The sequence below is a fragment of the Triturus cristatus genome, chromosome 4_1 (assembly GCF_964204655.1).
Source record: "Triturus cristatus chromosome 4_1, aTriCri1.1, whole genome shotgun sequence".
NCBI lineage: Eukaryota > Metazoa > Chordata > Amphibia > Caudata > Salamandridae > Triturus > Triturus cristatus.
The window spans coordinates 957,822,706-957,835,499 of record NC_140585.1 but is presented as its reverse complement, the minus strand read 5'-3'; the positions used below and the strand labels follow the sequence as shown (position 1 = coordinate 957,835,499).

Here is a 12,794-nt window from a genome sequence, read left to right as displayed (position 1 = left end):
TCACCAAACCCTAGGGTTAAAAACCTAGGTATTTGGTTTGATGAAAATCTTACTTTTGATGGCCAAATTACATCCTTGGCAGGCAAGTGCTTTCGGATCCTCAAATCTCTGAAAAACTTAATTGGTCTCCTACCAGTATCTGCTCAAAAGACACTGATCCAAGCCTTTGTTGTCTCTCGGCTGGATTACTGTACCACCTTATATCTCGGTATCTCACAGTCGTGGCTTATGAGACTTCAACGGATTCAGAATTCGGCAGCTAAGCTGCTATTACATCTTACTAGAGGGCGTCCATGGGCTCAGCACTTCTCAAACTTCACATTATCCCAGTAAAGAAGCATCTTGCTTTTAAAGTTCTCTGCTATTCTTACATAATTTTCAGGAAGACTGGTGCGGCCTATCTGCATCTTCTCATTAAACTTTATTCCACTTTGAGACAACTTAGGTCTTCTGAGGCCTTGTTAACTCAGGTTCCAAGGGTGAAGAATGTTCGCATGGGTGGGAGCTCTTTCTTGCACTCAACTTATGGAACTCTTCCTTTTCAGCTGAGGCAATCCAAGACAGAACTCCTGTTGCAGAAAAATCTAAAAAACTGGCCCTTTAAACAGGTGTCTGTTTTCCTCAGGCTAGCAATGATTTCTGTCTGAGATTGACCTACCAGCACTGGGATAACCCTGTCGGAGTAGCTATTTGCTTTATAAGCTTCTTTATTATAAATATGAAGCTAAACCAGCTAAATGTTATTCAACATTTGTGTGGGTTCATCAAACAGTGCCAAATGTATTAGATGAACACTTCTTTCAAACCCAAATTAAATCCCTCTCCCCAACATGATAAGTCTCTGCCAAATTCAAAAATGTTTTCACCAACCCTCACCATACGCCCCAGCCCCACATCTGCACCAAACCTGAAATACATGCACTCACTGTAACTTGCTAACTTAGTGATATATTTACTGCAGGTTCATGACAAAGTCTTAGTTATAATCAATTTAAAATGTTATTGCCCCCTTTTTAACATAACCCCTTGACCCCAATGGTTTGGTACAAAACTTGAAATACCAACCAAAACAAACCCTTCCAAGTATCTGCCAAATGTGTGCAAATTGACCACACAGTGGAGAAGTGTGGCTCAATGGTTAGAGTGGCAGACCTCGATGCAGAGCACTGGTCCGGGACCAGGGTTCGATTCCCGTCACGGCAGGGTCTCGGGCTATAAATTCCGCGGACCGGATATTCTCGCCTCAGTGCCTATTCTAATCATGGGTCCCACGCTGTAACTCTGGGCAATAGCTTGCTTAATCTCCACAACGGCCCCAACAGCGCTGGGATGCCTGGCCTCACCATGGGGGTGCCCAGGAGTGGACACCTCACATGGAAAGCCAGGAAGGGTTCCACAGCGGTATGAGTAAAAGCGCCAGGATGCCCCCGTTGGGGGTGGCAGTGCGCTATACAAGTACAAACACATTTACATTTACATTTACAGTGCCTGTTAGACCTCCTTGGTGTTGTATTCCCCCAAACATTTTGCCTTCACTCCCCCTGTGTTGCTGATTTTATTTTTGTTGGCTTTAGTACTCTTGTGTTCTCTCCTTCAAACATGGTAAAATTGGCTTACACCCAATTGGCACATTTAATTTACATTCTATGTCCTTAGTGAAAAGTGCTACAGGTACCCAGGGTCTGTAAATTTAATGCTACTAGTTGTCGTGGAGAATTCATTGAGCCACACACTGAAATAGCCTTTTAAAACATATCTCGAGAATTTCACTGCAGCCTGTAGTGTTGCGTTAAACTAGCACTTCAACATGGCAAAATAAACCTGGGCTTAAACTTTCCTTTTTAATGCATATTAGTCACCCCTAAAGGCTCATAGGGCAGACTGCATCGTATTTTATAAAAAGGACGTGTACTTATGTTTTTACATATCTTGGCAGTGAAAAACCCCTAAAGCTGTTTTCATTACGGTAGGGCCTATATATTATTTATTAAGTGATACATTTTAATTGACAGCACCTAGAGGTATGGTATTTACACTCAAATTAATTTTACTTCAACATCATCTTAAATAATGGTAAAGTCCGACTTTAAGTCATAATTCTGACTTTTATAAAGTTAACCTTTTTTTGTCCTAGCCTGTAGTGCCTTCTGCCTGTATCCTGGGTCACATGACTGTGAATGGCACTTCTAGTGGGGTTTGTGAATTTCTTCTAGACAGTGATACAAAAGAGGATTAGGTGTGGACAGGATGGGCCACCCTCCCAGGATGGCTGGGGCCGTCCTGGAAGCAGCCCCACTTACATTTCAGAGGGTTTTTATTGTTGTGCACACAAAGGAACCTGGCACTAGTCTTTTGTCACGCCTGATGTCTTAGAGCCTTGAAAAGGACAAAGGAAGAACTTTCCAGAACCAGATGTGGGGTGTTGTATAGGTAATCCCCCACACTTCAAAGGTTGGCATCAGTAATAATTATTGGACCTCTAGAGCCACTCTTTAGTACACTCCAGGACCTCTAGACATTTCAGAAGAAGGAGTGCCTTGTTTATCACAGGACTGCCCTGCTGCTTGAGGCCTGCCTTCTTCCACAGAGGACTTCCCTGCTGCTACCAGAGGAATGCAATTCTGCCTTGTTCCCCAGAGGACTGTCCTGCTGCTACCAGAGAAATGCCCTGCAGCTACCAAAGGATTGCCCTGCTGCTTGAGGACTGCCTTGACCCCCATAGGGCTGTTCTGCTGCTCGAGGGCTTCCCTACTGTTCGAGGTCTGTCCTGCTCTCTGGAAAGAAAGACTGGACCTGTTCTCTTCATTCTAGAAGACCTGAGTGACTGCAGGGATCAGCTGGCTGATCTGTCTGAGCTACAGGGACACAACATACCTCAGAAACCTTTCTGCGACTGCCCAACTGACTTGCTGCACTGGATCTGCCTGGACCTACTAGAACCCTGCTGGTCTATGCTACAGTGAAACCCTGATCCCCAAGAGGTGTCTTCCCAGGTCCTGGACCCTTGGATGGCATCAGAGTGCACTCTCCTACAAGAAAAGGAAAAATTCTTAAGTTTTGGTCCTTCACAACCGTGAGCGGGGTTGGTCGCCCCGAAACTCTGGCACTCGCGACAACTACGAACGCAAAGCTCCAGTGAATCCGACTCTTTGCGCTACAGCAACTGCCAATGATGACGGCAACGCCAATTCGCGCAACAGCTAAGACAGCCCGCAGTAACTGCCAACATGGAGTTCCAGCAATGCCCTGCCGCAATGCACTTCGCGCTACAGTGGCGACAGCCCAAGCCGCCTGGCCTGCTCTTCCCACTACAGTGAATATCATCTGCAAAGTTTCCATGCTCCTCGCGGACTTCTCCACCGCAGACAGAACCCTTTGCATTTGAGTTAAGAAGGTATACAAAATAAATTCTTTACTCAGCACTGCCTTCAATACATTATCCTAGGCTGCTGCTTGTACCCAGTTACCTTTAACACAAAATAAAGGATGTATAAATAATAGCAGGAAAAATAGCATTGTGTATCAAACATTTTCCTTTTTAGCATTTTTTTTTTTAACAGAAAAACATAATTTTATGTTGAAAAAACAGATATTTAAAAAAGAAATCATTTTACCTGGAAATAATTCTACCATCAAAGCGCAGTTTGTTTGAAAGCATATTTTCCGTTATGGCCGCACTAGTCTTTATCCTGCAAAAGAAGAAGCTTCATATATTAGCTACGCACATTTATGAAATAACATTAAGATACTACTGCTCAAACATTCTGTGCTCTCTGTCAGATAACCATTAAACCAATGTTTGTCCTCAAATACCCAGAGCTCTTATGTTCATATGTATGATTAAATGCACTGTAGCAGGTGTAAAATATGCTACCTAAATCAAACAAAAAGGAATTGACCTTTTTGTGCTTTTATATAAAACTGACATAACACATCTGCAAAATCTGAGCACTTTTGAGATAACTCTGCAGGTTAAACACCCTTCGGCATTCTCCCCATAAGTCACAGGATAATTCCCTTGCCACTGTAAAACCGCCACCAATGCTTGTTTCATGCTATGTAGCCAATACCTGCTTGTAGGTCCCTCAAACTCATCAATGGCGGTTGCATTAAAAAATTTCAAAAATGACCAGCCACTTAGATCACTTTGACCTGCAGCATTGGGTCGCCATCACAGATATCAAAATGGGTGCAGAGAAAAAGCATGGCCAAGACCAATCACAATAAGAAAAATGTTACTTACCTAGTAAGTATCTGTTCATGGTATGTTGTGCTGTAGATTTACATGGTGCGTATAATCGTGTCAGCTAGTGATGGGTCTGGATGTGTGCAAGTTGTTTTTCTATTAAGAAAATCTTTCGAGGAATGAGATGCTGCAACTCCCCCTCTTGCTGGTAATGCCCATGGTCATCACCTCCATTGTTGGATTGTTTTTCCTTATGGCAGGTGAGGATGGAAACTGGAACAAAGCATTTTATAGAGAGATGAACGTGAAAAGAAAGAGGAAAATGTAATAGAAAGGTGATTGTAACAGCTACAAGGAGGAGGGTGGGTGCATGTGAATCTACAGCACTACATGCCACAAACAGATGCTTGCTGGGTAAGTAACATTTTCCATTCGAGGCATGTGTGGCTGTAAATACACATGATGTGCATAGGCAGTAAAGCAGTCTTCCCAAAAAAAAGCGATGGCTAGCCTGTGGAAGTTACAGTGGTTTAAAAAAGTGTAAGGAGAATTGCCTTGCCAACACTGGCTTGTTGTCGGGCTAGTACAGCTACACAACAATGATTTGTAAAAGTATGTGGTGGGGACCATATAGCTGCTTTACAGATGTCAGCTATAGGAAGGCTATAGAGGCTCCTTCCCGCCACCCCCGAGTAGAGTAGGCTCTGGAATGAATGGGCAGGGTCCTTTCAGCTTTAGCATAGCATGTCTGGACATATTTAACAATCCATCTTGCAATGCCCGATTTAGATAGGACCTTCCCTTCGTGGGCTTTAGAGAAAGCAACAAAAAGTTGCTGTGGTTTTCTAGAGGGCTTAGTTCTGTCAATATAGTACATGAGGGCTTGTTTAATATGTAAGTTATTGAGAGCCCGTTCCACAACTGAGTTAGGTTGATGGGAAAAACAGGAAGTTCAATGGATTGATTGAGGTGGAACTGTGAGACCACCTTTGTGAGAAATTTGGGGTTGGTCCAGAGGACAACCCTATCTCTCTGTATGTGGAAGAAAGGTTCTTCCATGGTTAGTGCCCGAAGCTCACTGTCACACCTGAATGAAGTGATGGAAACCAGAAATGCTACTTTCCAAGAGAGAAACTAGAGGGGGGCAGGAATAAAGGAGTTTGAAAGGAGGGCGAATTAGTCTTGTTAATACAATGTTAACGTTCGATGGCGGGACCCAAGGAGGTATGACTCTTGTAAGACCCTCCATAGAGGCTTTAATAACAGGAATTTTGTAGAGGGAAATGTGTTGCCCGTTCTGAAAGTAGGCTGCTACAGCAGTCAGGTGTAGTCGTATGGATGTGAAAGCTAAACCACAAGTTTGTAGGTGAAGCAGGTAGCAGACAATATCTTGCATTTTGACTGCTGAGGTGTGAATTTGTTTGGAACAACAATAGTAGACATATCTCTTCCACTAGGCAGCGTGACAGGTGTGAGTAGTTGGCTGCGAGTGTCTTTAAGAGTATATATGCATTCGGGTGGAAGATTAAGGTACCCAAATTCTAGAGCTTCAGGAGCCAAATCGCAAAATTGAGAGACTGGGGTCCATATGCCTGATTTCTCCATTGTTCTACTTGAGAAGGTCCAGCCTGTTGGGGAATCTTGGGCAGAACCACTGAGAGTTTGAGGAGGGTGGTGAACCAAGGTTGGCGTGCCCAGATGGGTGCCACCAGGATGGGGGTGAGAGATATCTGCCAAAGCCTCCAAATGACAAACTAAAGTAGTGGGAGAGAAGAAAAAGTGTAACAAATATCATTGACCAGATCATCAATAGTGCATTTTCCCTAAACTGTGGGTGTGGGAACCTGGAGGCGATGCTTGTGCATTTGGCCGTGGCCGTGGTGAAATGGTCTATCTCTGGGAGCTCCCTACACTGGAAGTACCGGAGGAGAACTTGCAGGTGGAGTTCCCACTTGTGGACTTGTTGCTGCATCCTGCTGAGGTTATCAGCAAAGTGGCTGTCCATTCCCGGCAAGTCGTCCGCTAACAGATGGCTCTTGTATCAGAGGGCCCATCTCTAAATACTCTGGGCTAAGCGAGAAAGCTGAGGGGATCTGGCTCCCCTTTGCCTATGGAGATAATAAATGTCTGTCATGTTGTCCGTCTTGATGAGGACACTTTGCCAATCAAATGGGAAAGGAAAGCTTTCAACGCAAGGTGAACAGCTATTCCAGGTAATTGATGTGGAAACTCTATTGTCTGGTTTCCCACTAGCTTTGGACAGTCAAATTCTATAAGTGTGCACCCCAACCCATAAGGGAAACGCCAGTTGTTATGGTCGGCTGCGGAACTGGGTCAAAAAAAGGCATCCCTTGCAACAGGTTGTTGGTGTTTGACCATTGATGAGAGCGATATCATGGGCAGCTGATCAACACTAGACCGTCCTAATGATTTTCTTCTCGGGACCAGATCACTAGTGCGTCAAGAACTCCTGCAAAGGACGCATATGTAATCAGGCTTCAGGGACTACGGCAATGCAAGAGGCCATCAAGCCGAGGAGGCCCCATAACTCCCCTGGCAGTGACTTGGTGGTCTAGTTGAAAAAGAGGGATTTGTGCCTGAAAAGCCTGTATAATGGAAGCATGTGGTTAAGCCAAGCCAACTTCTGATTTGAGGATTGTCCCTAGGTAGGGTTGTATCTGGAGGGGTTGGAGGTGGGATTTTGTAGCACCGACGGTAACACCTAGTCGGTGACGAAGATATATTTGGAGTGGAGTGTGTTTGCAACAAGTTTTGCAGGTGGACCTTTTGACAACCAGACAGGGGAACACTCTGTTTATGCAGATGAGCAGCTACCACCGTGTGGCACTCAGTGAATACCCTGGGAGCAGTGGTGACCCGGAAGGGAGCACCTTGAACTGGAAATGTTTTCCGCTGACTACGAACGTGAGATACTGGAAATGTGCCTGGTGTATTGGTATATGCAAGTATATGTCTTCCATGTAAAGATCTGCCATGAATTCACCCTGCTGTAGCAGCGGGATGACATCCTGAAGATTAACCATATGGAAGTGTTCTAAAAGGATGCATTTGTTTAGGGGCCTGAGGTCCAGAATGGGCCGGAGAGAACCGCCTTCAATTTGGGAATGAGAAAGTACATAGAATATACTCCTGTGCCCCTGCTGATGGTAAGGGACGTGTTCCATGGCTCCCTTGAGAAGGAGTGCTTTGACCTGTTACCTGGGTCGCTTTGATGTACTTGGGGGTGTTTGTGTTTGTGAGAAGGAATGGTGGGAGGTGTGGAAGTGAGCTCCAGACAATAACCATGCTGGATGTCATCCAACACCCACTGGTTGGAGGTGATGTTCTGCCAAGCGGGAAAGAACCTTTGCAGGAGACCCCCGACAGATGTGAAATAATCTTTGGGGAAGGATAGGCAAGCCAGGGGTTTGTGGTGGCAGCAACTCCTTTGGGAGAGCTAATTTTGCCTCTACCTTTTGATTTGTTGACTCTGTTGGACCTTCGAAAATAGCCTCAAAGAGAGTACTGTTGGGTGTGTGACCACTGGTACGAGTTAGAGGCCTCAGGGGAGGTGGTCTTTGAGCCTCCACAGTAGAGGGTGGGGCAAAAGGAGACTATACGGGTTGATGTTTGAAGGGCAGCCATGGCTTTTACTGTTTTCATATCCTTCTTTACCTTTTTTAATATCTGGTCAACCTAGGGTCCGATCAGATGTTGCCCTTTGTTGGACCCGGCCTCGTGGCGTGGTCCTTAACCCCCTGGATTGTGCCCGTTCCCCGCCCCGGCCGTCACGGGCCACCCGTCTGAACTGCACCAAGGCCCTTCACCCGGAGCTGCACGTGGTCGCATACTCCTCGTGGCTCCGCCATCTTGTTGGCATCCACGTCACACCGTGCACCAGCCGTCGCGACCCCGCTCAACCCGGCCTCGACCCCAGCGAAGCCCCGACATCGAGGCACCACGAACTAGCCAGGGGGTGCCGCAGGAACCATTCATCGCCCCCGGCGGAGGACAGTATCGATGGGACCCCCAACTGTCCTCCCCGCTCGAGGTGTGATCGCCCTGCAACTCCCATGGGCCTGGCGCCTCTCCTGCTGGGCGTCTGGCCACCTCCACCCGGCCACTCCGCCCCCTCGGGCGCATAGGTCCGGACATCAAAGGGCTCCAGACCTATATCTGGGGCGACCCCACCACAGCTCGGCAGTTGTATCCCGGAGTCGAGAGCCCTGCTGATTGAATCGCGGCTGACCCTACGGAGAAGAACTCTTGTCGGAACCATCACGAGCCCTGCTGACTGCGTCGCGGCTCCTTCTTGTGCACCCTTTCTGAACCACCTGGAACATCGGAGCCCTGCTGACGCTGTCGCGGTCCAACCTCGCTGAAACCTTCCTCGGAGCCCTGCTGACGACGTCACGGCTCGAGCTGAGCAGAAACCATCTTGAGAGCCCTGCTGATTGAATCGCGGCTCTCCACGAACTGTACGCCAGAGCCCTGCTGACGCCGTCGCGGCTCGACCCATCCGAGATCCGGAGGTCCTCCAGCTTGAGGATAAGAACTGGGCCCCAGGTACCCTCGTACCGCACTCCTGCCAAAAAAACTGTCCCGCTACCCCTACCCTTCCAAAGAGACACTGAGACTTTTGGTGGATCCCTCGATCCCTTCATGTGAATATTGACCTCCTAACCTTTTTATTGCTGATAAAGAATTGCTTGTCACCAGACAACCTCCTTGAGTCCTGTGTGGTGGTGTTACTGTGCTAGTACGTGATAGGAGAAGGATCTCACAGGGGACTTCTCGGCAGCGCTCGGCTACTTCGTGCAGTGAGAGGGCCCCCCCTTGGTGGTCTCACCGACTCCTCGGGGTCCGCCTTCCAACATTTGGTGGCCAGCGACGGGATCCGAGCCGAACGCAGTACGTACCAGCCAGTACCCACTAGCTACCCATCCAAACGAATAGCATCATGAGCAGCCAGGAAAACAACGCGACAATGGAGTTCCAGCCCGAACGGCTGGAAGAATATACGCACAAAGAATTAAAACAGTTCTGCAAAGACAAAGGCATTGCAACCACCAGCCTAGGTACCAAAGAAGAGATGCAGAAAGCTCTGAGGGCATGGTTGGAGGCCGGGGCAGGCCCCTCCCAGGGAGAAGGGCCCTTGCCCCTGACGGAGACCGCAGCAACCGCACTGACTCCGGCAACCGGAGGAAGAAAGAGCCTAGAAACCGGCCTCTCCGAAGAAGAAATACGAGAGCGAGAAAAGGTCCGGAGCCACGAGCTAGAGCTCGCCCGACTGCGGCTGGACGGCGAACTCCAGCTGGCAGAAAAGAAACTGGCCCTCGAGCAGCTACGCCTTCAAGAAGAGATAGAAGAGAAGAGACGACACCGGGAGTTGGAGGAAAAGAAACTAACTCTTGAGCACGAGCGCAGTCTCAAGGAACTCGAGATCAAGGCCAAGAACGGAGGGACCGACACCCCCAGTACTAGAGACACTCTACCGCCTTCCGAGGCCAAGGTACATATCCCGAAAGAGGTCGTCAAGGAGTATTACAAGAATGACGACATCCAACAATGGTTTAAGGCCTACGAGGTGGCCATGACCTCCCATCGGGTGCCCCGAAAAGACTGGGGCGCAGGCCTGTGGGGGCGATTCCTGAGTGAAGGACGGGACACGCTGCTCCAGCTACCGGAGGAGGTGATGACCTCCTACGATCACATGAAGGAGGCCCTGCTCACCCGCTACGGGCTAACAGCGGAAATGTACCGCCAGCGGTTCAGAGACTGCAAGAAAATCCCGGGTACCACATGGGTGGAATATGTGGACTTTTTCAGTCGGGCCCTAGAAGGGTGGATCAAAGGAAGCAAAGTAACCACCTACGGGCAGCTGGTCGACCTCATCGTGTGGGAACATCTTTCCAACAATTGCTTCGTGGAACTGAGACAGCACCTCCTCGACAGCAAAATGACCGACCCGCGAAAACTTGCCGTCGAGGCCGATCGATGGGTCAACTCCCGGGTCCCCCGGAGCTCAATGGGGGAGTACCAGAGGAACCCCAACGGACCCCCACGCCAGCGCGGTGGGGGGGGAGGGCCGAACAGGAACCGAGACCCTCCCGCCGGGGCCCCCAGGAGCCCCCCTCGAGGGCCACCGCAGCCACATCTCTCCCCAAGCCTAGCCCGAAGGGTGGGCCCGGCCCGACCCGGACCACGGCCACCAGTGACCTGCTATGGCTGCCAACAAACCGGACACTTTGCCAGCGATCCGGCCTGCCCTCTGAACCGAAGAAACGGGGCCGGCGGGCCCCCGCCCCGGCAGCTGACAGCCGCCGCCTTGGGGGGAGGAGAAGAGGAAGAGGAGGCCCTCGACCGAGAGAACACTGAGTGGGAGCCGGCAGCCATGTCCCTGGTCTGCCTGGGTAGCCGAGAGATGGTACCCTGCACCCCCATCCCAACCAACACCCAGAAGTACCGGCAGCAGGTCACGGTCAACGGACAACGGGCCGAAGCCCTTCGTGACACGGGCGCCAGTATCACCGCTGTCCGCTGCCACCTGGTGACCCCTGAACAGATTCTACCGAATGTGCTGTGCCCCGTACGGACGGCCGACAACAGTGAAAGCCTATGCCAGATGGCCCTGGTCCCCTTCGAGTGGGGAGGGGTGACGGGCCTGCTGAAGGTGACAGTGCGCGACGACGCCCCGGTCGACTGTCTCCTGGGGTACGACTTGGAAAGTTCCCCCTGGGCTCAAGTAGAGCGACGAGAGCACCTCCGAATGCTGGGACTGGCTGATTGGGCCTGCGCCATCACCCGGTCCATGACCGCCCAGGCCCCCCGCTCATCCTCGACCTCCGGGACCGCCCAACCCGAGGGGCTCACACCCCCTCCCACCAGCAGCGAGGAGGAGGCGGACACCGACCCTGGGCCCAGCGAATCCTCCCCCGAAGAGATGGCTTCTCCGAGCGCCCTACCAGAGCTGACGCAATGGCAACACGAAGGGGGCCCCACCCGAGAGCAGTTCCAGCAAGAGCAACAGTCCTGTCCCTCTCTCGAAGGGGTCCGACAACAGGCGACCGCGCAAGCCAACGGTGACCAGACCGGCACCCACTGGATCTACTGGGCCGAGGGCCTGTTGTACAGTGAACAGAAAGTAGCAGAACTCGGGGCCAGCCGCGTGTTGGTGGTCCCCCTCCGCTTCCGGGAGTTCCTTCTCAACCTGGCCCATGATGTGCCCCTCGCCGGACACTTGGGGCAAGACAAAACGTACAGTCGTCTGGTGACCCACTTCTACTGGCCCCGGATGCGGAGAGATGTGGACAACCACTGCCGGTCCTGCCAGACCTGCCAAGCCAGCGGAAAGACGGGGGGTCGGGTCAAGGCCCCCCTCCAGCCCTTTCCCGCCGTCAGCACCCCGTTCAAACGGGTCGGAATCGATATTGTGGGACCCCTGGACCCCCAAACCGCCCTGGGCCACCGCTTCATCCTGGTCCTCGTGGACCACGCCACCAGGTACCCGGAGGCGGTCCCGCTAAGAACTATAACGGCCCCTGTGGTAGGCCGGGCCTTGATGGGGATCTTCTCCCGAGTGGGATTCCCCAGCGAAGTGGTGAGCGACCGCGGCACGAACTTTATCTCCAGGTACATGCGATCCCTGTGGCAACAGTGCGGGGTCACATACAAGTTCACGACCCCCTATCACCCTCAGGGGAACGGACTGGTTGAGCGGTTCAACCGAACATTAAAAGGGATGATCCAGGGCCGGGAAGAACCCCTCAGGCGGAAATGGGATGTCCTGCTGCCCTGCCTCCTGTTTGCCTATCGGGAGGTCCCGCAGAAGTCCCTGGGGTTCAGCCCGTTTGAACTATTGTATGGACACCCGGTCCGCGGACCGCTCAGCCTGGTCAAGGAGGGCTGGGAGATGAAGCCCCGAGGCGCCCCTCCTGACGTCTACCGATACCTCCTGACCCTCCGAAACCAGACCCGCAAGTTCCGAGCCATGGCCGAAGCCAACCTCGAGGCCAGCCAGGAGGACATGAAGCGGTGGTACGATCGCAACACCTCTACTGTAGAATTCGAGCCAGGTCAGAATGTATGGGTCATGGCCCCGGTCGAACCCGGCGCCCTCCAGGACAAGTGGACCGGGCCCTTCAAGGTGGTGGAGAAGAAAAGTCCCGTCACCTACCTGGTCGATCTGGAGTCCCCCCGGAACCCCCTCCGGGTCCTACATGCTAACAGGCTAAAACCCCACTTCGCCCGGACCGAACTGAGCCTGCTGCTGGCGACCGACGAGGGGGGCGAGGACGACTCCGAGCCCTTGCCCGACCTCTTGCAATCCGACATTCACGATGGATCGATCGAAGGGGTCCAACTCGCCTCGTCCCTGACCCCGGAACAGCGCAACGACTGACAGCAATTACTGCGGGACTACGCAGCCCTCTTCTCTCTCACCCCGGGGGTGACCCACTGGTGCGTCCACGACGTCGACACCGGGGAGAGCCCCCCCATACGACACAGAGCCTACCGGGTGCCTGACCGAGTGCGGGCCTGCATCCAGGCCGAAGTAGCGAAGATGCTGGCCCTGGGGGTCATCGAGCCTTCCGACAGCCCGTGGGCC

The 12,794-nt window shown here is 51.5% G+C and overlaps 1 protein-coding gene across 3 annotated transcripts in view; it reads right to left on the bottom strand.

Moving 5' to 3' along the window:
- Nucleotides 1-12,794, bottom strand: part of CAPS2 (calcyphosine 2) — an 825,864-nt gene that overhangs the window by 387,554 nt on the left and 425,516 nt on the right. For all 3 annotated transcript variants that reach the window (XM_085653843.1, XM_085653845.1, XM_085653844.1), the window contains one exon: nucleotides 3,615-3,689. In XM_085653843.1, coding sequence (XP_085509969.1) covers nucleotides 3,615-3,689 — 75 coding nt within the window. The remainder of the gene's footprint in view (nucleotides 1-3,614; nucleotides 3,690-12,794) is intronic.